At 45.5% G+C, this 27,675-nt stretch overlaps 1 protein-coding gene across 12 annotated transcripts in view; it reads left to right on the forward strand.

Annotated features, from left to right (window-relative positions):
• The window catches only part of LOC146194797 (uncharacterized), a 31,336-nt gene extending 4,592 nt beyond the window's left edge, over positions 1-26,744 (forward strand). The window contains exons 5-11 of one of the 12 annotated variants that reach the window (XM_084597553.1): positions 7,021-7,232; positions 12,794-12,963; positions 13,058-13,211; positions 15,674-15,796; positions 15,916-15,976; positions 18,314-18,441; positions 26,469-26,744. In XM_084597553.1, coding sequence (XP_084453679.1) covers positions 7,021-7,118 — 98 coding nt within the window. In that variant the 3' untranslated portion in view covers positions 7,119-7,232; positions 12,794-12,963; positions 13,058-13,211; ... (2 more) ...; positions 18,314-18,441; positions 26,469-26,744. The other 11 variants (XM_084597554.1, XM_084597557.1, XM_084597551.1 and 8 more) reach the window with 11 other exon arrangements.
• The last annotated feature ends 931 nt before the right edge of the window (positions 26,745-27,675 follow it).

Below are 27,675 nucleotides of genomic sequence, written 5' to 3' on the forward strand. Positions count from 1 at the left end.
CCCATCGCTGGTCTCTTTCCCCCAAGGGGAGGTATTTACCTCCTCTCCCAGCCGGCGCTGCCACGACGCTCGGCGGAGTGGTGGTGACCGGTCGCGGCGAAGGGGGAGGAAACTGGTTTTCCACATCTCTCCCTCCTTAAATGTTCACCTATGGTTGTTAAAAGCTGCTCCTTGGATGCCATCCGCTGGGTCCACACGCGGCTTGCAATGACGACCGCAGGGCAGCTCGCACAGGCAAGACACTAGTGCAATCCAAACGTTGGTGTTATCCGACGAGCAGCAAGGTGAAGGGGCCCCCGCTGTCCATCGGCAGGTTCCAGAAGCCACCGTGACGGGAGGGTGTTGTTCCCGCTGACGCACCTTTGTTGGCAGGCAGGGGGTTGGCTCCCCTCCCGTTAAGCCGGACTGGTTCCCTGAGACTCCGAGCTTCGGTGATTCACGGCCGCAGGGCAGCAGGCAGGAACGTAAACAATGGCAGCAGGTCCAGGCGGCTTCACTTGATATCTGCACAACCCTCCGGATCTCCAAAAAGGTTGAATAAATTGAGCAAAATGACCATTTGGTAAAATGCGGGCCAATGCGAGTGCCAAACAATTTTATCCGGCACTGCACTGCGTTCCGTTAATCCGAACGAAGCACGGGCATCCGCGGTTCGTTTGCCGGCATAATAATCTGGTTCTACAAAATTTCCGATTCGCCTTCTCAGCCCCAAAATACCAAGTTCATTTGAACGAAGTTAGCTTTCTCTATTCAGCGAGATGTTCGGCTACAGTGAGGTTAATATATAACAAGCAAAACGCATTTGCGCGTGCTGTATGCCACAATTAGACTGTCCTCCGACGTGCGACAGGCCTAGCTTCCCAAAAGAGCCTTAAGCCTACTCGCTCTAGCGCTAAGGACAATAGCTAGAACGCAGCGCCGCGAGGATATTCACTCCGCCAAGGAACCCAGGGTGGCCCTACTCGCTCGCTGCCGTTCAAAGGCAACTTCTCAGCGAACGGCGCCCACCGCGTCCAGCGGTGTCAGAGCGCCCCGGTGCTTTCCGGCAATCACGGCTGCAATACCAGTCGGCCGATTGCGGCACCTGGCTCCCAGAGCCAAAGAGACAGAAGAGGAAATATTTACAACTATATACAAGAAAAGTAGGGCCACCGTCCCGGTAGAGGCACTCACTCGCTTCCGGTGTGCTGTTCTCCGTGGACGGCTCGGTCTCGTGCTCCATATATGGACCTCGTGGCTGTACCTCTCAAAGGTCTCGGGAGTCTGCACACACAAACACACACACACAAATAAAAATGCTCCACACACACACATACACACATGCACGACCATTTGTTCTCGCTGCAACTCCTCTCACCTCGCCGTCAAGAAAGCATATTAGCCTTGCTAGCATAGCTATGTCGGTTCAGGCCTAATGTTAAACGTCCGGGCAGGCAGTCCACGCCGCGAACCGGCTATCGTCCTTTGTCCCTAGGGAGGGGTAACTAGCTCAAGTGCTTCTGCACGAGAGAACCACGTTGAGGCGCCATTGTGGTGTTTAAAGGGGGACGGTCTTCCACCCCGCTCCTACTCCACAGGTGCAACATTCTCGCTAGCGACCCGCGGAGGGGAACAAAGGGACAAGGACGGGGGCGACACAGTGTTACTACTCGAATGCTATTTATTGCACTTGCAAATAATACAGAGCATGCCGGCTAGCTATACATCAACAAGGTTTTCCTTGGAAGGGCAAGGCTACGTAAGAAGGGCTTTTGACTCACCGGCTGGGAAATGAGGGCGCGATTTCGGCGGCGGACATTTGCACGTGCCGTGCATATGGCGGCCGGGATCTCCCGTGCACGCCGCATTCTTCGGACGAAGCTATACCACAGTGTTTGCCGCGGGAGGCGGCGAGAGCGTGCGGTATTTACCAGTCGCTTCGCTGTTGGGAACCAGAAGATGGGCGGTCGTGCATGACGGGTCCTCCCGTGTGCGCTGCGTACGCCGTGCCCGCTATCCCCCGGCATTTGCCGGGAGAGGCGGCGGAAGACGACCGCTCTCGTTGCCGGCTGGATCCAGAAGCTTCCTCTCGTCTTCTCGCGGGAACCCGCGTAGACGTCTTGGTGGCGCACCCATCGCTGGTCTCTTTCCCCCAAGGGGAGGTATTTACCTCCTCTCCCAGCCGGCGCTGCCACTACGCTCGGCGGAGTGGTGGTGACCGGTAGCGGCGAAGGGGGAGGAAACTGGTTTTCCACAAGTCGCTGGGTTGCACTACTTTTCACTGGCCTGATAAAATATTTTTCGCGTCCCCGAATGAGCTTTACGAAGCGAAGCGACGCTAAGTTTGGATCGCTAGACTGTATTTTTCAGACGTGTGACCTTGTAATGCCTTATAGTCGTATATGTATTCCTTCTATACCCGTACTATTTTTTTTTCTTGGAGTAATGTGATAATGTCCTGTCTAATGTTTCTCATCGATATGCTGTCATATAACTTGTTTTCTATTGTATAATTCTGTGTTTCATGTTGTATGACTTTATGCGATTTTTTAGGTTATTGCTGTAAACAGCCTTCTTACTGGGTGGATGGGCCTTCGTCAGGTGTCGTTACAACTTTTGCCTGCTCTCCCGCAGTCTTCATTGCTTTTGTAATGCAAACCAAACAAAAACGTGTAAGAAAAAAAACTTTCCCATCTGACGTCGAAGTACTAGCTGTCCGCTTTGCCCTCCTCTGTTGATGTGGTTCATAAAGTCCCTGTCTGCCATTCCATACACTTTATTTATTTAGTTATGTTAATGACATTTCAATGTCTACCGAGCTGTTGAACCCCAAATGATGAACTGTTTCTCGTACCATACTGAGCAATCCAGACTAGTAGCATTGGTAAACGTAACTTTTTTTTTTACTTATTCGTGGACGCTTTGAACAGATCTTGCATTCATTACACGCCATCCTGCTCCAAATAAGTGGCTGAGCGACTGGTTGCCACCTGTTACCTTTCCCTGTCCCAACCTAATTTTGTGGCAGAGGACTTGAAAGTGCCGTTAAAAAGGCAATAAGTATTATTACAAAAAACAAAAAAACGCGTTCAAGTCGAGATTTGAGGCAGGACGTTTTTTCAACAAAAGAGAGAAGTAGGCATGCTACAATCCCTACATGCCTGACAGAGAGGAAAATGTGCATGTGTATTAGAAGGCGTAGATCGCTTAATTGTGCATGCTGCAATGGAGTTTTCCATTTTCATAGCTGTGTCGCTGTATCAGCAGCCGTGTGTGTGAACACCATGTGGACAGAGCGATCAGTGTGAATCTGCCATCCTTTCCTTTATCATCGAGAAAAGTGGCAACTGCCTCACCAGAAAGATAGCCAAAGCTTTTCAAAAGTCTTCGGCTTAATAGAAGTGCCTGCGGCATTGTCAAGCTCCAGTAGTCATTCTTGAGTTTTCAGGCTTTTCGCATTTTTTTTTTCAGGCTTTTTTCTCCTCTTTGGCTCCAGCTTCATTCATTTGTATTCTTCTCCCCATACTCGTTCCATCCTTCTCCGCCGCTTAATTCCCTGCAGCTGTTCGTTTTTTTTCTCAGCCAGTCCCAATTGGAGCGTTGGAGGCTGGCTTTGTGTGATGCTGTACCACATGTGGGCTTTGTGTGATGCTGTACACATTTTACTGTGTTTTTGACCCCCCCCCCCCCCCCCCCCAACCTCCTTCTTCGTTTTTTGCTCAGCCTTTTCCAACTGCGCGCGCTTCTTCTGTCGTCTTCCGTTTCTCGTGTTTCCAGCCTAGAAATAAATGCCAAGCAGGCAGCCAATGCTCGTCCGTGTCTCTCTGTCTTGTGTCATGTAGCTCCCGCATTGTTCATGCCTCTGTACACCTGCAGACAGAAGTAAACAGAGCACCCAGTGCAAGAAAAAACTGAACGTCAGCGCCGCCTAGCCGAGCCGGCCGAAATTAGGAAATCGTGATGTGCATTTGCACTCTCCCTGCCGGCGCGACCCTTCCTTTACTATTTATGCGCTGTCACTGTCCCGGCGTCCCTGATGCGATAATGATAATCATGATCGGATGGTCGCATTCTTTGAAACGAGCGGGCATTTCAGATGCACGGACCGTTGCCTTGATAGCAAAGCCCACGTGGGTGGTGCTACATTTAAGCTGCTTCATTTAGGCAGAAGTAGGCGCAGTTCCGTCGGAGATGCCTGCATAGTTTATGTTTTGAACTTTGTTGGCACCGGGATTAATTTGTATTTCGCTGCGGACCAATTGTGCTCGAATTCGATGTGCCGACGCAGACACAGGTTCGTTTAATACAGTTACTGTTAATGTTTCAACATTAATACGACCATGGGACAGAAAATACCTGTCTACAAAATATTTTCGCAGAAGGTGCCCACATACCAGTAAGATCGATAGGTAGTTAATCGACAACTAATAAATTGTATATTAATTCTTAGCTGTGATCATATCAGTGATGACTCCAAAATTCATGTGTTTTCCTAGAATTTGGCAAGCTGAAGCCCCAAAATTTATCATGGTTGGAACTTTGCCAATTTTGGTATCCCACCTGATTTGACAATGTCAAGGTCAGGGGTGCCCTCAATGTTTAAGTGGGCTGCTCCCAAATGTGGACTACATGACCCCCAAATTTCACACTGACTTCAGGCGAAGATTGGACGTGGGAATTTTGACAGAGTCTGTAAAATATGCAAGAGAGTGGAATTTCCGGTGTTGACATATCGTCCGTGGGCAGCTCCTGATCAGCCTATTTTATTCTCTGTAACTCAAGAAGGTGTCTTCCGAAATACTGAGTGAAAAGCAAATAATCTCCGCAAGGCAACCTTTCTTCCAGAAATCTATACACACTATGAGGCTCTGGGTTGTGCGATCGTGACCAGTTAGTGTAGTCAGTGGATGCACAGCCACACGCACCGAGACCAATGCAAGAATGAAAATCGCGGCCCGCTTTCCAATGAGGTTCAATTTTCAAAATTTGGTTTAGTATCCGTTTGGTTATTTGTCCTTGATCACTGGTTGGGTGACGAAGCCGTTGATTTCTAACGTCCGGGGGAAGCAACCCGACCGTTCACATACCACCGACTGCTTCTAAAATTTGGCTGCATGACGCAGCCAGCAGTATGGCCGGTGTGATGTGGCAAGTCTCGATGATTAGACCTACGGCAGGGCCCGTTATCTTGCGATTTCTGTGACTGGCAGCTCCCGCAATTCATGTTGACGACCAGTCAGATAAAACGAAAGAAAACGGAAGCTATGAAATGTGACTTCTGGCAACTGGTCACGCCAGCCACGGACTTGCTGCGTGTCGAAGTGTATGGCATATTTGCGAACTATGAACAGCAACGTCATTCCAGTCTGGCATGTTAAAGCGTTCGACCAGTCACTCTCAAGAACAAGGCTGTCTCGGCGCGTGCATTTGGCTGAGGGCTCTTTCGAATAAATTGCGATATGCCGCTATAGCACGTGGAGTCCTGAAGTCCGCGCTCATTTCATTTCAACCATATTGAGGCTTTGCACGAGATTTCGATATGCAACCTCAGATCCCAGAAGATAGGAAGCAGCAGATCATCTACCATTCGGGTGAAGGAATGTAACGTGAAGTCACATTATGTTGCATACAAACTGTCATCAAATTCAGATGTCAAAATTTGAGGGAACGTCTGACTATATTTGTGGGTAGCCTCTTAAACTATGAGGGCACCACTGATTTTGTCATTGTCAAATCGTGTTGGACAGCACAGTGGTGAAGTTCGGACCATGTCAAATTTTGAGGCTCCAGTTAGCCAAATTTTCGAAGTGGCCACCTCTTGGAAGTCATCATGGCATTGGCCGTATCTAATAATTAATAGGGCAGTTAGTAGTTGCCAGTTGAGTCTATCAGTGTTAATGGTATGCAGACACCTTCTGCGAAAATATTCTGCAGACCTTCCACCCCATGAGTGTATTAATGTCCAAACATTAACGGTAATTGTATTGAACGAATCCAGTTTGTGGCCGCAGCTCGAGTATTTTGAGCAGCTGGACAGATAGATACAAATGAGTCCCGGCGCCAACAAGAGTTCAAAACACATGGGCCATCTGCAGCGGAATTGCATCTACCGCTTCCTTAACAAAGCAGCTTAACTGTAGCGACGCCCCCGCGGACTGTGCTATATGAAGGCAGCGGTCTCCGCATCTAAAATGCCCGCTCGCTTTGAAGAGCGCATCTATCCAATCATGATCATTATTATCGCGACTGGACGCCGGGATAGTGACAAGGCATGCGGAACAAAAGGAGGGTCGCGCCGGCAAGGGGAGCACAGATGCGCACAACGAATTTCTGCTTTCGGTTGGCTCGTCTAGGCAGCGCTGACTCTCAGTTTTTTCTTGGGCTGGGCACTCCGTTTAGTTCTGTTTGCACCTGTACATCACTCTAGCTGGTCGAAACTGCCGCCATTTTGCTGCGCAAACTCTGATTATATTTCCACGGCCGCCTGTTGCTGCCGTGCCGGCCACTGCAAAAATCCTCCGGCGCCCACTCGTGGTGCTGCCTGTTCACCGGGAATGCTACCCCCTGGATTTCTGCACGGTTCCCATAACGAGGCTCAGTGCACATCTTTAGCATTTGCAATCTCACAGGTGTTAAGAAAAAACATCTTCATGCTTTTTGGGCTTAGGTACATACCTCACAAGTGGTCCAGTGAGTCATTTTATGGGACTTAGAAGGCCTTGGGCAGTATACTCTTGATAAAGACTGTACTTGATAATGCTGAATGGAAAGGAAAGAACAGAAGGATAAACGGGAAAGGCTTGTTAATTACAGTAACTGAATACTAGTTACAAGTTTTTGTAATTTTTCATTCTGTTATAGCTCATGCTTATGCAGAAAATTAGTTTTGAAGTCACAAAATAAATGTTTACACTGACTTGTAATGCCTATCTGCTCAATATTTGAGCAACAGTATATGAACTGCCACGCTAATTGATGTGACAGTTGCTACAGAGATATTACATAGTCTTAACTGCAGTACTTAATTTTTCTATATTTCAGAAGTTCAGGTGAACACTCTTATCAAAGAAACAAGGAACCAGGCAGTTCAAACTGCTTTTCAAAAGTCTGCATCAACACCTGTGAAATGGCCCCGCTAGGAAGATCCGGAGTCCAGCTGTTTGTATGATATGATGTTACATTGGTACATATCCAAGGGGACGACGATATGTATGAACCGACGATTCGACATGGACATACGCAGTCAAAGATGAGTAAGTACAGCGGACTTTATGAAAATGGCCATCACGTTTAGACAACTCGTATTTTGCAGTTTCTGGATGACAAAGCAATCTGCTGTTTCACTTTGAAATGCTGTAAGGGGATAGATGCTGTGGGCAAGTTGTCAGTGTTAACAGTACAAAGAATTCTATGCAAACTAGCATAAAGAAGTATTTGAGTAGGTACTTTACAGCAAAACCTACAGAATTTACAAAAACCACCTCATTTTACACGGATGGCGATAACGATGGAGACATGGAGGATGGCAGCTGCTACGTCGTTCACGCAGGCTTCATGGGGGTCCTGAAAATCTGCCTCACCTGCCTGCACTGCCTCTGCAGAGTAAAACCAGTTATTTAGGTACTTGCATCACTGCAAAAACAAAGCCCCAACATTCACATGCACTCATTGTCCATTCAACCACTATTTCGAAGAAAGCCAAAGGAAAACATTGAACTTATGGCGAAATGCAGGACTACTTCTGATTTCAAACTTATGCTACTTTACTGTCAATGCTTTACTTTAGTTATATTGTCAATTGCCTAATTTCATCACATTCAGTGGCAAGAAAAAGATTGTGTCAAGTTCCTCCTCAGGATTAGGTCACTACATATAATGTGAACTGCTCTGAATTCCCCTTTCAGATGATCTCTTAAAGGGACAGAACACTGGAATTTAGGTCTCAAATTTTTTTCACCGCAGTGCAAAAAATTGGTCTAAAATGTTCTATCCCATGGTGGTTTTAATAGAAACAGGGTAGAAAATTTTTACCAAAAATTTTTCTACCAGTGCATGCGTCTGTTTTTATGTAGTCCGACGCTGGAAGCCATGAGCAGCTACCACGATGGTGACTGATGGTCGACAAAAAAGACACACAGAAAATGTCACTCATCAAACAGTAATTGGGAATTTTTTGCTTAGATTAACGTCCTTTTCAGTTTCACACTCCTGTTACGGCACAATAACGCATGCCTTGTCAACGAAAGTTTTAGTAGGCACTATCGTCGCTTCATTCACGGAATTCCAAACACTGTGGTGCCATCTAGTGGCAAAATCTAAAAGCATGCCTCTCACGGTGCGAAAGGAGGGGTGGGTTTTATTTTAGGATGCAGTGGAGAGAGTGTAAAATATAACAAATTATGACAAGCACTCCTAGAAGAAAAAAAGAACGGTGTGCACTTACGAAAATCAGCAACATTTTGCTGACACGTAGTCACATGGGGTACTACAGAGAAAGTAATAGGGTTTCTCTGCTAGATAGCGCCTCAGCTGTTTTTATGCGATATTCAGTGGAAAATTAAAACTGTAAATCCTCTTTTCTTTGATAGTGTATTTATTGTTCAATCTGTACTATATGAGGCAAGGCCTTTTCACCTCCACCGCAACCTCAAGACATGTTTTGGCTAATGTTCTGTCCCTTTAATACAAAGGCTTCTTGACTGCCAGGGCTATGGGCAAAGTCGGCAAGTGTCGAAGCAGTTGCTGTCGATAAGCCTATCTTGTTGGCTGTGTGGATAACCTGCATGATGTGAAGCTGTGGCATTGCAAGCCGTTCTTTTGGTCATAATTGTGGGGAAAATATGTCGAATCAATAAGAATAGCGGTGTTACTTTTGGTAAAGGTCACACATTATTTAAAAATGACTACTTGCTTCACAACAGCAGCTGTGTCTGGTATTCTCAACAGGTGTGACCAACTAATCAGAAACAGGACGTCAGCTTTGCTCATGCTGGAGTTTGTGTAGTGTAAAGTATAGATGTAGACACGAGTTAACCACCTCGCAGACCACTGCACGTGTCAGGATAGATGAGATTGGCAAACTGGAAAAGAGAATAGCCCTGGGGGACACTTAAATGAGCTTCAGTAACTGCTAGTAGGGCTAATTTTACTGGGTGACGAGATGCAACTCTCTCTGCTGACCAACACTAGTGTCTCATTATTTCTCAGGCCTGTACAAAATTCAAACACATCTACTGAATCGCTGTGCGTCAGCTGAAATCCTGTTGTCACAACTGCCATGAACTCTATGCCAATTCTTTTGTTTTGCTACTATTATGTGAACAAAAAATAGTCTTTTAAACTCAAGCAAATTATTGCATTCTCCATAGGTTTGGGATGAACATAAAAAAAAAATTGCTGGCATCTCGGGCATACGGTGATGTGGAGCTCTTTGGTGACAGACGCTGTGACTCACCCGGCTACAGTGCGAAATTCATAACATACTCATTTTTTTGTTTTCGTATAAAACAGCACAAATACACGGGATGAAGAAGGAGGAAAAAACACACGGCGCTGAACTTGCAACTGCATTTATCGGAAAGAACACTGTCTTATAAAGGCAAACATCAAGCATGCGTGAATGGGCCTTGTCAGACATGCTCTTATACCATAATTAAAACGAGTCATATCCGCACGTGCGATTATCATCGTTCCCCCCTGTTTAACATATATCCATTTCCTTATGAGATAGGGCTACTGATTCCTGGCTGACACAACGATTTCCCTTCCTCACGATATGGTAAGCCTAGACTATTTCCCTTGTGACACAATCATTATGAACGAACAGGACTTTGGGGTCGACGAGGAACAGAGCGCACTGACTCTAGACAATGCTTAGCTAAATTTGTTGAACATTTACCTAAAGAATTTTGGTGCTCCTAAAGCCGTACATTGAGGCACCGGCCTGTCTGGCCAATGTATTTGAGGCCACGGGACATAGGAATCTGGTATACCACAGCAACCTTACACAGGACAAACTTGTTTTTATGATTTATTTTACAACTGCTACTCTCACCAATTTCATCTTTCTTCCTTTGTACTGCTGCTCCAACCTTTCAGACCTCATCAGGAGCCGAAAACGCAACGTTGACACCATATTTTGCCCCCACTTTCTTAAATGTGTGTGAAAGGTTACGAACGTATGGTATCACAACTATATTTTTCCTTCTATCATCAGGACTGGGGCGCTGCTGCGAGTCACTTTCAGAGGGTCTGAGTTTTTTTAGTATCTTTCCTGCACAAGACACAAGAAGATAGTCAGAGAAACCAGTCTGCCTGCAGTGGTGTACCTGGGCAATGAGGCTTTCGCTCATTCTGTGAAAGCAAGACTTCTTAAGGGCATATTCATGCATCCGGTTACTATCCCTTAACTAATTTCAAGTGACAAGATTTGTAGTTCTGCAGGGGCTTCTCGCTCCGAGGGGAATATTGCCACTACACATGGGATGTTTCAAAGGCCAGCTGTAGGTCTAAATACTGCAGTGTGTTACTCTGAGGAATTTCATGCTAAATTTAAGCCCGGACCTGTTTTCATCATCATCATCATCATCATCATTTATTTACCCTTAAGGGCCCTTTTGTTAGGGCATTACATAAGGGGGGGAACAACCGTGACATAATACATTGGTCGATAATACAATAATATAAAACAGAAATACATGGTACAGGGTTCATCTTGTAACTATTCTAAAAACAAAACATCAACGTTAAACATCAACATAAAAGATGTTTAACGAGTTTAAAGATGTTTTAGATTCTTTTCCAAAAGAATCTAAAACATAGGTCACAATCTCTGGTTGAAGGGACTTTGTGATCAAAAGATAATCATTAACATACCTAAAAATGCGTACACTGTCACCAGCCAAATCCTTCGCCACTCTCTTATCGACTTGGCTAAGGAAGATGCTACTGAGCACAGGTGCACCGGAGTTTTGTAAGAATGTTTGGTTCTTCCATGCGACGTATGTATTCTTGAGATAGAAAGGAGTGTCAGAAAGGAGGCGGTAGAAATCTCTCATCTATCTTGAAAAGCGTGCTCACCATCTTGATCTTCAATGGATTGCTGTGCATATTGTAGGAGAAGACCATGCAGTAGACAAAAGAAAAGATCTTCGACATTAACGCTAAAACCAGAACAGCCTCCAGGGTTGTCATAAAGCAGGAACTTAACAACTTCCTTTGAATTGGGAACAACGGGTCATTCACCTGCAGTGTTGAGAGTTGTTTATTCAGATACGTGGAGACAACCATCTGCCTGTAGAGGTGTTCGGATACCATTTCCCTGAAAGGGATCTCAGGCTTATGTGTCTTGGCCGCAAAAAAGACTTCAAGAACACCTAGCTCAGCATCTTTCACTTTGTTTTTGAGACCTTACAAATTTCTTGTGCAGGAAAGATCCTAAAAAAACTGAAACCCCCCTGAAAGTGACTCGCAGCAGCGCTCCAGTCCTGATGATACTAAAAGGAAAAATATAGGTGTGATGCCATACGCTCATAACCTTTCGCACAGTATTAAGAAAGGGGGGGGGGGGAATAATGGTGCCAGTGTTGTGTTTTTGGGTAATAATAAGGTCGACAAGGTTGGAGCACCGGTACAAAGAAAGAAAGATCGAATTGGCGAGAGAAGCGGTTGTAAAATTAATCATAAAATCAAGTTCGTCCCGCGTAAGGTTGCTGTGGTATACCAGATTCCTATGTCCTGTGGCCGCACATACATGGGCCAGACAGGTCAGTGCCTCAATGTACAGCTTTCGGAGCACCAAAAGTTTTTAGGTAAATGTTGAACAAATTTAGCTAAGCATTATCTAGAGAGTCAGTGCACTCCGTTCCTCGTCGACACTGAATTCCTGTTTGTTCATAATGATCGTGTCACAAGAAAAATGGCGGAGGCATACCATATCGTGGGGAAGGGAAATCGTGTCAGCCAGGAATCAGTAGCCTTATCTCGTATAAGGAAATGGATATGTTAATAAGGGGGGAACGACGATAATCGCACATGCAGATATGACTAATTTCAATTACGTTGCAAGAGCATGTCTCACAAGGTGCATTCGCGCATGCTTGATGTTTGCCTTATAGGAGTGCTTTTTTTCCTATCAACGCAGTTGCAAGTTCAGCGCCGTGTGTCTTTTCCTTCTTCTTCGTCTCGTATCTTGGTGCTATTTTATACAAAACTGCATAACCAACTCGCCTGAACTGCCGTTCTACTACAGTTCATTTTTGTGCCCCGCCTGGGAAAAATAGTACACACTGAACAAGTGCCAGTGGGAAAGGTAAGTGCAAGGAGTTTGTTTTTCATTTTTTATATCTTAAAATGTTAATTGTCGAACTTGACTTTTATTTATGTATTCATTTTTTATTCTTTTTGAAACAATTTTATTTGTTCAGTGCCCTCAATACTCTCCAACCTCACACTAGACAAGGCCAATAGGTGGCGCCCAATCTGAACGAGCCACAAGGCATGCTAGATACTTCGACTTCCGGGTCGTTTTGGGAGCCGTGGGTATACAGCGCGGTATTTGAAGTGAGGCGAAACTATGCAATATTTTGTTTGTTCATGGCTCAAACAGCCTATACACGGGCACCAGAAAGGTCGGTAAGTGTTTTACGAGCAATACGTTCAAATTTACAGTAGCGTATTCATGATTAAAAAGTTTTAGAGCTCTGTGCATGTGTGCAGTCCGTCTGTTGCAGTTCACTTTGCTTTGTCACTCACTAGAATGTTTGCCTGTTGTTCTTTGTGTGGCTGTTACATGCATTTGTAAAATATGTTACAGCACACCTTTCCTGGCGGCATCGGACTTGGAAGATGTTAAGTACTGGGAATGTCATCAACTGTGGCTACACGTTACATGTGAAAACATTGTTGCATACTTTGTAGAAAGGCTGCGACGGCGAGGAGCTGAAGGCCTACAAATCGCTAGAGGCTACCTGTATGTCCAAGCAGGTAGGTATGTTTTTTTTTTTAACTATTAGCCTTCGTGAGATGTTAACTGCGAGGCTTTCTTGCTTAACAGTAACTCGTCTCTCATTTCCTACAGGCAAGGTGCTCACAATCCTAGGTGCCGTCCCAAAATTGGGCCATGTAATCCTGAATGGTTCACTGAGCCCCTCCCAAAGATCTGGGTTTACATATCAGTGCTGGGTGGCTATGAATGGAGAAATTGAAGATGTTTTTTACACGGGCATGACAGGGTGAGTGACTTGGCAGTGTATACAAGACACACAATATTTTATTTTTTTTAGAACAGTTTTGAAGGGGGGGGGGGGGGGTCAGCCCACCCGACTTCATTTATTTTCAAGTTTCTAGAATATAAAAAAAATGTTGCAAGCAACTGAATTTTGGTTTGGCTGCTGTACAAAGGTACAACTGACAAACATATGCAGTTTTAAGGTATACTGCACATACATGAATTCTGCCCCGAAAGCATGCACTGCATTCATAAGGCTGAAATGCTATAATAATTTGCATCAAGGCATTGGACTGGCTGACGTAGCTGCAGTGGCAGAATACAGGTGAAAAGAATGTTGTTCAGACATGCAAAGGAGAGCTCTTCGAGTACAATTAAGGAAGGTACCTGAAGAGTTTCAGACTGCCTCAGACATCAGGCGTGTAACTTGAGGTTTTACAGGTTTCAGAATCTCCCTTTAACAGCAAACGCATTGCTGGAGTGTCTAGAAGGAACTTCGTTTCAAGCAGTGTTGTGGAATTACATTTACAGAACTGTAGAAAGTAAAACTGCCTTGCATACAAGCAGTTTTTTCTAAACAGGGCTCTACAGTCAACCGCGGAGCTGCCCAGAGCACTCGAAGGACGCACTTATGTGTTCGTGGCAGTTGCTATGCCTGGCGGTCCCGATGCAACTCTTAAGACGAGAGTTAAATATTTATGAAGATGTGCTGCACAATAAGGCCAGGTTTCAAGGCCTAAACAACTGATAAATGACACAAGTGTACTCCTTCGAGCCTCGTCTGAGCACTCCAGGCAGTTTTTGCACCAAGATGTATGAAACTTGAAAATGTTGACTAGAGGGTACGTTTGATGGGGTAATATTGACAAAGGATTGAGTAGTACAGTTACAAATAAACATTTTAAGAAATTTAAATTGTTCCATGAAGAAGCTAGTGCTCTACAGGGGACCAGCAAAGATGAGCTGTGTGGCTCATTTTGTCATCTTAAACATTTTATGTCACAATACAGTCACAAATAAACAATTCAAGAAATTGTTCTATGAAGCCTGCAGTGCTTACAGGGTAGCAGCAGAGATGACCTAGGTGGTTTGTTATGCAACAAAGCACTTTATAGGATAGCCGCAACACATGCACACTCCACATTAATTAACCAGTCGCCCCTAAGGCCATAAATCACAAGTGGGTATTTTTAATAGTACTTATTCATAATAGCTGGAGCAACATGCTTCATCCTGGAGGCACTGACGAGGCTTGTACACGGACAACTGGACCAGAGCTGTAGCTGGTGGTGTCCATGCTGTCATTCGGCCTTCAATGGGAGATGGTGAAGGCCACCGAATACATCACATCAATGCCACATCATCTGCTTCTTATATCCCTTGCTTGGTTCTTTCTTGTGCTGAATTTTCGATGTCTTCCCAAATGCTTCATATTCATCCTTGGTCTTCATATTTAACATGTTTTCAGTGTTTCTGTTCGTTACCCTTTTTACTAGTTTACCTTTCCTCATCTTACACTGCATAACCATGAGCCTTCGTTTAAGCTTTTTTTCCTTCCAATGCTCTGATTCAACCACTGGCAGAACCACTAGGTTCAATTCTTGCTGCCACTGCAAAAAGCTGCCTCTATTTCACATGAAACACCACAATCAGTGCCTAATGTTCATGAAAGAGATCTGCACTGAAATCAAATCAAGCCATTAACACTTGCTAACAGTCACAGTTTACTACCATAACAAGCTGCACTTTCCCAGCATTACATAAGACACACACTGTTTAATACGAAAATGAACAATCACATCAGTAAATGTGAGCGTTAAAAGAATAGTCCTAATTTATAATGTATGTACCGCTAACATTTTAGGTTGAAGACTGGGTGTTATGCAGTGTGCGCATAAACTGTTGTTTGAAGAAGAAGGAATTGCATGCAATGTGGTAAGTATTGAGGCTTGATAAAAATGTATGAGCAGCTGGGGTGCACATATTGCAATAGCTGCACTCTCATGGAACTCCTGATGTGCACTTGTCAACCAGATTTTCACTCACTGAATATGGAAGAAATGGTGCCATCAACTTAAGGTACAAATTTTCTTGTATAACATGTCATTTTCAATGACAAACAAGTTCGCAAGTTCATGGGTTAAAGAACTTCACTTTCTTCTTCCACTTCAATCATCTCGTGCACAGAGGACAAACAGGAAGCAGCAGAGATGTTACAAAACCAGTTGCAATTTTTTCAATGCCTTGTGAAGGTCACGGCCGTACATGATTTTGAGACAAACCTGCTTTCTGAACTGTTCCATATTGGGACAGAATGTTGTGGAGTGAGCCCTAGGAATGTGAACCACAACACGTGGTTGAAATTTCTGGAGTCCTCCGCTACAGTGTCACTCGTAGCTTGAGCCACTTGGGACGTTAAACCATGAACTAAGATAAATGTGTGTGCCAATCTTGCTTCCACTCAAGACAGGGGCGGGCCTGCAACCATTGTGCCGCTGTGAGCTGGAGGCGTGGTCAAGGGACAACGAGCATCCCACCCTTGCACCTAGAGACGTCCTGTGCCAGTGGTTGGTGCCTTGGCTGAAAAAGGTAAAAGTATGTTCATGTATAAATATTCACATATGTGCAGCTTTTGCACTGCTTGTGCATAGGTTCAAACACAGCACTTGACATTATTATCCTAATGCCAAGCCCATTGCATGGTACAGGTGGAGCCAAAGCTTGCTGCACAGCTGCGATACAGGCACCACAAGAGGCATGAAGAGCCAGGTAGTGCAAGAACAGAGCACTAAGAAGAGCAAGCGCAAGTTGCATCTGCACTTGGCACTTTTATTGCAAAACTGCGAAAGTGACAAATTTATTTGTTAGCATAGCTGTTAATTGGAAACCCTTGTAAAAGTGATATTTCATATTGGCTGTCTGTGCTTAATAATAATAATGATTGGTTCACAAGAAGGGAAAGGCGCACTATCTGTCGCACTTGCTTTGTGGACACCTGAACCACGCCATAAGGGAAGGGAGGAAAGTTGGAGTGAAGGTGGAAAGAAAGAAAGGGGAGCCGTAGTGGAGGGCTACGGAATAATTTCGATCACCTGGGGATCTTTAACGTGCGCTGACATTGCACATCACACGGACGCCCCTTCGTTTCGCCTCCATCGAAACGCAGCCGCCGTGGTCGGGTTCGAAATCGGGAACTCCGGCACAGTAGTAGGGCATCTTACCGCTGCACCACCCTGTGGTGCAGTGGAGATAAGTGTGCAAGATGATATATTGGGCAGTTAATTCACATTATGGAGTAGAGGGCACAGAAATCTTGATGCACATCCTTTTTCTACCACAGGAAAGAGGTCTGAGATGGTTTCAGCATTTTCTATGGGTTTCAGCTTTATCATCCTCTTTCATAGCACGTATGCCGAAGAACTTGAGGAATTAGGTTACTCCTTTAATGTTTACATAAGCATCACATTATATGGCCCTTTTAAAAATGCAGTCATGATGCGTTGCTAGTAGTGGCACAGTTTCTGAAACCATCTGGCTCCTCATTTCTCAATACCAAACTCATTAAATCTGTCTAGGTTATATTCAGATTTTTGTGCTTCATCTCATGTTCATGATTTGGATTAATCACATTTAAAAAATTCGCTCTGCAGAGTCGTTGGACGGCAAGATACTTCACTCTTGTAGACAAGAATGCAAAAGGGCGCAATGAGGCCAACCCCGAGTGAGGCGGAAGAACAGGGAGCAGTGTATGAAATAAGAGTTAACAGACCACTCTGCGAGTTCAAACCTCCAAAGCAAGAGTTACAAAAAAAATTACCAAGCAGCAATCGAAATGATTTCAATCACCACGGCTACGGGTTTAGAAATTGAAATTGCTACAAGACAGCAAAGAATTAATGCTGTGTGGTTCCTCCACCGTAAATGACGGATTACTGCTTCCATTTTTAAAGATGTGTGCTGTTCTAAACGGGTCAGATGCACTTCTTAAATTAATAGATTACTGCACCCTACGCAGATTTTCAGCCCTGCCATTCACTACAGCATTGAATTTGAGCCACTTGTCAAGGAAAGAGCCCTCAATGCCTTTAAAATGCAGCACATAGATGCCAGGTTAGAGGAGTGTGGATTCATGGTACCACCTCAAAATCCATCTTGGGTGCAACCCAGATGGGGTTTTTCATTGTAAATGCCACTTACCATCGCTTCTTGAAGTGAAGTGTTTGTATAGCCTTCAGGATGTGGACCCTGATGACATTTTTAAGGAAGAGCAAACCAAAGCAGACTTTTGCTTGGATGCTGCAGGTGCTCTGAAAGTAACTCACAAGTACTATTACCAAACTGAGGCACAGCTACGGTTGAATCTCTTAAAGTGTAGTCTGCTACCATTATCTGCATGTGAATAAGGGAGGAATTTTGATTTAGGTGCAAATAGAAGGGAGCTTCATGGGCAGGCACATCCAGGCACTTAAAAGATTGTTTGGTAAAATTATTCTGCCTAGGCTGTGCAGTTTATAGCGGCCAGGCATATATACAGGTGCACTAAAAGTAAAACAGCATGTGAGCGATGGCCGAGCAGGTTGAAACTAAATGCCATTGCGCTATATCAGCAGATGTGCAGCAGAGAGCCAGAGTGCACGGCGCATCCAACTTACCCATCTCCTTGTTATGATGCTTGCTTTATTGGCTGTCTGTGCGAGGCCTCGGTGACTCGGCTGCATGGCACTTTCTGCTTCATCACAAATGCCACCACTTTCAATATTCATGACCACCGTGGTTTAATCCTGACCGCACTCACCCAATCAATTGGCGAGCATTATACTTTTTGTACTTACAAAGCAACAATCGCCGCTGAGCACAGCGTGAATCTCTGCATTTGCAAAAATAGGCCAACACCCCCTCACTCTCTGCTGCACATCTGCTGATAAGAGTGCTGGCATGCAGTTTTTCTCTTGCATGCTCTGTTTTGCTTTTTGTGCACCTGTTCAAATCTATAGCAAATGTATGTGTACATTCGCGTCCAGGATGGGGTCATGTTTGTGAGCTTAGCAATAATAGTCAGGTGGTCTTCAAATTTAGGACAAGATTGTAAGGAACAGTTCTTTGCAGCACCTTCTATTTCTTGAGGTGACCAGTGGCCTCTCAACGATGATCCTAGATGAAGACACATACCTGGACTTCACCACCTCCATCTCCAGGAGCTGCTGCCTTCCTTTCATGAAAGCAGGTGTGATGAGGTGCGCTCCTGTAAAAAAAAAAAAAAAAAATATCGTCTTTGTGAAGGAGGAAACCTCTATCAGCCAGCACCTTCATTAATAAGACTAGCACATTTAACAAGGGCACAGACATAGAAGACAGTTTCTATTAATGATGACACATCAACAATACCAGCTTTCTGCTTTGATTGAGGCCAGAACCTGGTCACCATCGACCAAGTTCAGTAGACCTTAAAAGGGAAAATCTGAAACCTCATTTCTGCAATACACATTTCACAAGCATGCAATGCATGTAAACCCTTGATGACAGTACTTGTTTGTAATGGGGATGTTCAGTTCGTAATCAATGTTAAGAGCTGATTTCGTTAGGGCTTCACTGCATAGGATTTTTTTCAATCCTGTACAAATAAAGGTGAAAACAGCTGTTGTTTGAAGTGAAGCTTTTCATAATGCTAACATTAAAATATGAAGAGTGAAAATACGTACCAATAAATAAACATACCACTTTCTAATGTGATCTGCTTGTTTGTAGCTCTGCCTCTATACACTGGGGAATAAACATCACTGCGCCATGTGGGTTGACGCACACAAGAAACCTCAATGTTGAGTCATATTTATAATTGCTTCATACTTCTTGCTGCGTGCTTAAATTGATAGGTCTGTAAGCAAAAAAAAATTGTTTCCAGATTGGGTACGGAAATAAGCTTCTATACAGTATTGTATAAACCTTGCTGCACTCACAATGCTGACATTGGCACTTCTGTGCAGTCAATGATGCAACACAGCTTCAGAAAGAAGTGGCTGCCCTTTGTCGTCAACCAGGACTGGGCAAAAGCCGGATCCAGAAATCGTATTAGCTGCTTGCACAAAGCTTTCATAGGCTCCAGCCAAAGCTTCAAAATAGCCGTAACAGTGCTACGTGACAAAAAGAAGCAGTATGCCAGGTCCCTTCGAGAAAAAGCGTGCCTCAGATGCATCAGTGATAAAAACTGTGTTCCTTGGGGCACCATAATTTGACTGCAGGGCAGGCTTGCAACAACTAACATGAGAAGGGGAAAAAAAAAAAGCTTTCAGCAGACCTGGAAAGAAAATAAAATAAATATCAGTGAATTCTGGTTAAAATTGAAACCCATAATGAAAGTTGTGCTTCCACATAATATGACCTAAGAACACCACTATATTGAGTGGCTAAATGTACCTGGACTCATTCTATGCCAATGTTCAAGCTGTCACTTTGGAATGCAGAAGGGGGAGTAACCATTCATATACCAGTGTAAAATGTAACCTTGGCTTCAGTCATTGCCAGCATATCTGAACTTTTTGCCTTTTGATGTCTCAGCCTCCTGTTCGCTGTGCTCAGGTCACATACTTGTTGTTTTAGTTTCTTTCGTTCAGCACTCGGTTGGTTACAGCTGATACGCAAACCAGCCTCTGTCTGAGTTCCCAAAGTTGAAGACAAAAATTACACGAAAATGAAGCACTAACGGCCAACAAAAATCTTCAAATGGTGTCCAAAAAACTTCATTTTAAGCGAGCCAAAAGACAAGATGCAGAATAGAAGCGAACAATACAGGGCTGGGCTCACAACTGAAGATTTATTGAAGGAAAGAAAACAAATGAATGCTTACCAACTCGCCCAGTGGTCAACCTTGTATCCAAAAAATGCTTTCATTAGCATCAAAACATTAGTTCAGACTGTCTCAAACCCCCGCCTTCATGGTCAACAGAGGCGCGGGATCCCCTTTACGGTTACCCGTCGTCCCTCTATGAGGTTTGAGAACACAGTTAAACGTTAGGCCAGTCAACCTTGAAGTATGTGTGTCGGTGTGTGATTGAGGAATAAGTTCAAGGAAGTCACTGTTCTTTACAAACAATTGAATATTTATAGATAGTAGTCCAAATTACACTCCATAATAGAGTACAATAAAAAAATAAAGCACCACGACAAGATAGTGATAAAAGACGACTGGGTAAATGAGAAAAGAAAAAAACCCGACAATGAACAAAACACATTGATAAAAAGAAGACATGAAGATAATAAAGCAAGTATTCCAGATATAAGTATGGGCAAGGGTTACATAGAAAACAGCGTAAAAAGTTAAGTGAGGTAAAGGTTAACAAAGGTAAAAACAATGTTCGATTAAACGACAGTCTGTGGCAAAAAGGAATTCTTGCGACTTTCTTGTTAGTTGAGGCGTCGAAGGCTGAGTTGATCGGTAGTGGCGGCCGTACAGATGAGGAGAACGATGCGTCGATCGCGGGCCCGGTGAAACACGAAGCTTTTCCAGAGTGGTCGTGAGAGAGGCCTGGAAGACTGAATCTTCCCAGAGCGCACTGCTGCGGGCGTGCTGCGGTATGCGTTCTTATATGCTCAGCTGGCTACGCAGTGCTCGCGTCAAGGACGCACGGTCGCTGCCCCGCCGTCATGTCGAAGCCTGCTTAGAGGAGCTGCGAGGTCCAGTGAGCTTTGCTCTATATCTGAGGCAGAAAATCCTGCAACTTCCACTGTATAGGTGCCCGTTATACTAAGTGGCACAGGCAGAGGCACTTTATTTTTCTTTACTTTTGTCTGCCTCAACATAGAATATGTATAGGTGAGGCAGCTTGTGACACTGCTCCCCACTAAAGAATTTGACTGAAGATAAAGCGCACGAGAAGACACACACAAGAGAAGAAGACACAGGACACGCGCTAAATATGACCACTGTCTTCTTCTCTTGTGTGTGTCTTCCCGTGCGCTTTATCTTCAGTCAAATTACAATGCACCATCTAGCCCAACTTCAACTTTTGTTAAACTACCACTAAAGAGTGTTGCGTCGGAATATTCTTGACATCCACAAGCGTCGAGAACGGCGTTATTGCGCCCCGCAAAAGGGTGCAGTAGATTGGGTTCGTCCAATGCACTGAAGATCATTCGTCATTCACTACGGTTCATGGCGTGCACCATATATGCACTGATCAGAACCCGCACAGCACCACAACACTGTAGTTAGTCATGTCTTGAGCACATGCACAATTCACGGATTACTGATAACAATCAAGCGAGCAGAAATGACAGGCACATTGTGTACGAGTTTCATTACACAATCAGCACAATGCAGCTAGGTAGTAGTGCAAGCTGAATAACTATTCCAGCCGGCTCATGTAATCTGCTCCCACGTTCTCGCTGCCTTTAATATACTTGACACGGAAGTTGTATTCTTGAAGCTTAATACTCCAGCAAAGAACGCGGCTGTTTGTAGACTTTGTTTCTTTTACAAACTTCAAAGGCTGGTGGTTCATCTGAACGAGAAACCTCCCGTAAAGGTAGACTTGAAACTTCTCAATTCCCAAACGAGTGCTAAAGCCTCTTTGTTGTCGGACGTGAAGCTTCTTGTATCTTCTGTAGGGTTTTGGTGAGGGCTTAGGAAGCTCAATCTCTCCAGCGTCTGTGTCTCCTGCTGCGGAAATTACTGCACCGACAGTTGGCATGATGATGTCTTCTTTCCTTTGCTGGTATTTCTTGAGCATGTTGATGTGGAATATTTTTGTGGCATGGCCCAAATCCACTTCATAGTCGACATCGCCCCTGCAGCTGGTGACCGAGAAAGGACCCTTCCATTGCATGAGCAGTTTATTATGCTCTGGGAAGAAGAATAAGAACCTTTTCTCCCAGTTTGAGTGAGTGTTTGCGGCTCTTGATGTTGTAGCAGCGGCTGTAACGCTCTCCTGCGCGCTCTAGCTCTTCGTGGGCAAGTTTACAGGTATTCTCCAGTCTGTCCCGTAGAGCAAGCACGTGCTCGTACGTAGTTTGCAACTCATCAGAGATGGTTGCATTAGTTCAAAGCTCTCTAAGTACAGCCAGAGGCCCACGCACATTTCGCCTATATAAGAGTCCGAATGGGGAAAAGCCGAGGTTTTCTTGGGGTACTTCTCTGTATGCAAACAGGAGTGGAGCCAGGTAGCGATCCCAATCGGTCGGACTCTCCTGACACATGAGCTTCAGCATTTGTTTAAATGTGCGTTAAACCGTTCGACTAGGCCGTCGCTATCGGGTGGTAGGGAGAGGTGTGCAACTGTTTTACTGACAACAGACTGCTAATCTCTTTCATTACTTCAGACGTAAAGTGAGTGCCCCTGTTACTGAGGACCTCTCTGTGCACTCCTATGCAGGGAAACATTTCGACGAGCTTCGGTTACCTTTTCGGTCTCGAAGCTAGGGAGCGTGACTACATCAAGGTACCGAGTTGCATAGTCCACCATGGTCAGGATGTACCGATTGTCTTGAGCGTTCTTCGGGTTGAGTAGGCCAACAATGTTGATCGCCACTCTCTGAAACAGGTTCTCAATGACGGGCACTCGGACAAAAGGTGCTCGTGTGGTGTGACCCTTTGGAGTTGTGCATTGACATAGATCGCAAGAGGCAACAAATCGCTTAGCGGCAGCCTGCATTGTGGGTCAGAAGAATTTTGTCTCAAGCTTCAGCAGGGTTTTTTTCGTGCCTTGGTAGCCTCCCATCAACCCATCATGTGCCAGCTTGAGAATAGCTGATCTGTACTTTTGGGGTACAACAACCTGAATGTACTCCCCGCCGGACTCAGCGACATATTTCCTTTGAAGGAGGCCGTTGGCAGTGAAAAGGAAAAACTGGTGGCTACCCTTTCCCTTGTTCGCTTGTGGCCCGCCCACACGATCGAAGCACGAGAGTAGGGTCGCGTCATTCCCTTGCTCTTGAACCAACTCTTCGCGGCATACATTAGTGAGGCCTTGCAGGACTTTAAGCTTTTTCAGCATTTCATGCTTGTGTGCCTGCGCTCTAGTCACTACCGGACAAGCTTCAGTGGCTTCTGAAATGCGTGCGGTTCTCTCGCCGTCAGGCGCTAATTCTTCAATTTTTATTTCAGTCTACTTCTTAGTCTTACTTTCTGTTGTCTTGTGCCAGTTTGGATCGGGGTCGTCTGCTGGCCTAGCACCTTCCACGTTTTCCAGCACCAAATCGTACAAGGGATTCTCCATGCACTTAGAGCAAAGTTGTCCCTTAAAGTATGGGGTGTCAACATCGACATAAGCTTCTGGGAGCATTAGGACTGAGTGGTTAAGTAAGTGAACTGGAGACTTCGTATCGGTGATACCTTCCTTCCGTACCAAGTCCTTCCTTACCATCACCGTGTTGCAGCCTGCGTCTCTCAGGACTCGAACTATCTGGCCCCCTATCATGCTGGCTACGACATGTAAGCATTCCCTGGCTGCGTATTCTGTACTGGTGAAACCAGCGGTAATGACGGGGAACTTCCCTCCATCCTTAAGTTCTAGGTATCCATTTTCAATGTAGCGGACTCCCGATTTTGTTCTGTTTTGGTGCCCCATTTGTCTAGCATCTCCAGTTTGGATGACCTGTCTTGCCACATTTGTGTCATTTCTTGGGCGGTCCCGATTCGTCGGAGGTGGCAGCCCGGCAATTTTCGGGGCGGTGTCCCGTGCGCGAACAAATAAAACATTTCTTTTCATCGTGACTCTTCTCGTCCGATGATTGAAGCAAATTTTCCTTTCTTTTCGTAGTCTCGGAGATGGCGTTTTCTGCCTTAGTCTTCGGGGTGCTTTGCTTTCCGAAGTTCGACCAGCCATGGGTATTTACATACTTTTCTACCCTTGCTACTGTTTCCGCGAAGGATGTGCCCTTCTTTTCTTTCAAAAACATTTGTAGCGCAGTGGCGCAGTTAGGAACTGTTTCCTTAGAATCGGGTCAGAGAGATCTGCATACTATTTTTTTGTGTACGACAGCTCTATCCATCTGTCTAGGAAGTTCTGTAGACGCGTCATGAATTGTGAACACGTTTCCTCGTTCCGAGGATAGCAGACATGAATTTTTCTCTGAACCCTTCCTCTGTCATACGGGAGTGAATCATGAGTACCTGCTGGAGCTTGTTGTAGTCCAAACACTCGGACGTAGACACGCGACTAAAAGCGCGAAGCGCTTCATCGTTAGCGATTTCTGGCGCGGCGACGCAAAAACCTGTTTTCAGCTTTCGCGGTGGCGCGATCAACGCAGTTTCAACACTTTGGAAACTTTTCGCTCTGTTGTTGCCGCTTGCCGCTTAGTTCGCTCAGTCGCTTGCATGTGAATTAACTTTTTACCTGTGGTTAGTCTTAATGGGGATTCGGAAGCCGTGATTAAAGCAATGTCACAAAAGTTTTTTTTAATGAAGAAAAGCTCGTTTTTTAGAGCGTTACTGCGCACAAATTCCAGCGCTTTTTTTGCACGAATTCGGAATGCAAGAAATGTACAGAAAGCTTGACACAAAGGCGACGTCCAGTGATGGCTGGATGAGTGGCAACGGCGTTCAGTTAAAGTGCAAACGATATTGCGGCAGTCATATTCTATTGGTTGCAAAATTGGTGTCTGCCACTCATCGTGGTCCACTGCTCATACGGCATCCTTTGGGGTTTTTGTCATCCCGGGTTACCACGGATCGGAGGGAACGTTCCAGCGTGCCTCTGTATATAAATATAGTTACATTCTAACCTGTCTTGAAGGCGTAGGCGCTTCCTAAAAGCGGCGCGGCAATTTTAGAAACTGAATTTGAAATAGAGCCCATCGTAGACCCTTGGTTGTCCGACCTCGCCTCTGCACACGGCTCGACGTGAGCACGTCGTGCTATGAGTCAGGTGAGGTTGCCGCGCAAGGTTTGCCATTTGGCAATGCGTCTTCCCTACTCGCACTTCTCTGCGCGCCATCTTTCAACGGGCCGCCTATCTGCTTTGTGGTGAAGGTGTCCGCCGGCGAGCAAATTTTGTCGCGCAAACTCCGGCGCAGAGAAATTCTTCAAAGAAATACACAGTGTCGGCCCCGTACGTATAATCACGTTTTTGTGAACCTAATGAACACAGAAATCTGCGTCGCTGCAGTTTTCATCGTCGGCGTAATCACCATGCCTGACGTGCCCACTACCTCTTCCATATCCCTCCGATTAGGACTTACTGTGCCAGGTGTGGGCGCCTAAGTCCCGCATGTTCCACTTTCCATCCGTGCACCTAAGCAGCAGTCGCTGCAAAAGAACCAGTGCACAAGCCTTTCAGGTGGAAGGGTTTTGCTTTGATGATGGCTGATCGCACTTTCTGTTGTGTCCCTACAGGGCGGTGGGGGAGGGTGGGGTGGAGGCTAGATCATTTCGGACAACTAAAAATTTAGATGGAAACTTATAAGCTCCGCCGTTAAGTGTATGATGCTGTGGCGTTTCTCGCACACGATGTTTTCACTTTTTAAATTCATTTTTATTATATACATTTTTTAATGCCGATATTAGCATTTACAAACGTTGGCTTTCCATTGGGAGCAGTTTGACACCCTTGAACGCAGTTTTCATTTTGTAGCGAAAGCTACACTGCGCCAGCCGTCTCGCGAGGTCAGCATGGCTGATTGCGCGCTAAGCTGTGGCACCACAGCTCCGCCAGCTGTGCGCATGCGCGTAGTGACGTCATAGCCCGCAGGTCATGGAGGAAGGAAACAACTTAGGAAAGGTCCTTGCCATTCCCAATGCATTGGAAAAAGTGTGGTGGAAGTGACGTCAAAATTTAGGGTTAGCGAAGTCGGGTCATTAGCAACGGCGACGCTGTTGCTATGAAAACTCGGGCCACTAGCAACAGCGTTGCTAAGGGCCCTAGGTACGTGAGCGTCGCGGAGAAAGAGAATGCGGAGGGTAAAGGAGGAGGAGAGACGTTGCAGCGTCCGGTCGCGGCGCGGCCGCGCCGGCTTCAAAAAATGACGTCAGGGCCTCTCCTAAGTTCTTTCCTTCCTCTATGCCGCAGGTGGTGTGATCAATGGGATCAAGTGCTTGTCTTCACCGAGACGGGAGTCGCTGAAGATGGGGAACCGTTGATTCCGGGCTTTAAACTCGTTCCTGCAGCCAGGAGAGTAGACCAGGTGCGAAACGCCAGGGTTTGCGTTTATGACGGACAGCGTTCGGGCCTTGAGTCACTTTCCTCACGTACTCGGTGAACATGGAGAAATTGCATGTGTCAAACTCTGTGAAAGTGGAAGCATCATAACCGATGTGTACATATATCCACAGGCCACCACCGAAACCGCCCTAGACGTGGCAAACGGGCTGTTTAGCTGTACCCAACAGGGGTTGGTGTTCATCACGGGCGATATCAACAAAGACCCCAAGGGAGATCCGACGTTTCTTCAAGCCACCGGAGAACGATTTCAACTGGAGTTGAGCAAACTACAATGGGCTACCACCACGCACTATGGAAGCAGTCTATACTTAGTGCTTCAGCGAAACTCTGCTGATTCAAACCACGCTATCGACAAAGTGGAAATAAAGACTCACTACTTTACTGACCGCCGCAGCGATCTCATTGATTTAAAAATAAAGTTCAAGCTGTTACGTAAACAGTGTGTCTTTCAGTGAAACCTAAGCGTAGGCAGGGGTATCTAGCTCTCGCCACACTACCAGGTTTAACCAGAGCTAACCCACAGCCAATGTTTCGCAATTATTTAATTAATCATTTACACTATAAATATTCTTATTAGCACCATCAATCAAAGCCATCTTATTCTGAGCAATTTGACACCTTTGAACCCCATTTTCGAAATCTTTTTTCATTTCTTTTGTTCATCAATTAAAATGATTTCAACAACTTCTCATCGCCTACCACAAACCAATCGTTCATGAATCACTAGAATCACAAATTACATGCTACGAGTTTTTTATACCAACTCCGATTATTCCTGTCACGCGGTGGCAACTACCGACGCCTTTTCGACCGAACGAGCTGCATTGTGAGGGCTGAGCTAGAACTTCAAGAATGAGTCAGGGCACAAAAGTGGAATAGAAGTGGCTCACATTTTAAATAAGGGACTGTACAAAGGCATGCAGAGCGCAGCTACAACATGCAACTGCTTGACGTTACGGCTGGCGGTGGTGGTACCGTGGTGGTGAATTATTTTATTGCGCCCAAAAACGGGACCAGTCACAGGACCGGTTGAGCTGGCTTATAGGAGGTCGGCGGGGATCCCTTGGGATGCCGCGGCCTCCACCGCGCGCTGGATAAGCCAGCGTTGGTCTGATGGCTCAGAAGTACGCAGGAGGGACTTCCAAGTCTGTGGGGTGTCTCTGTTGTAGTGTGTACAAGTCCACGCCATGTGTATGAGAGTGGCCGGAGTTGAGCAGTGTTTACACATGGGGGCTATCTGTTCCGGAAAGATCCTGCTGTATAAGATGAGGTGTGGGAAGCTGCCAGTTTGTAGTTTGCGCCATTGGACGGCCTCGC

The sequence above is a fragment of the Amblyomma maculatum genome, chromosome 3 (assembly GCF_055883805.1).
Source record: "Amblyomma maculatum isolate TAMU_Amacu chromosome 3, ASM5588380v1, whole genome shotgun sequence".
In the NCBI taxonomy this organism is placed as follows: domain Eukaryota; kingdom Metazoa; phylum Arthropoda; class Arachnida; order Ixodida; family Ixodidae; genus Amblyomma; species Amblyomma maculatum.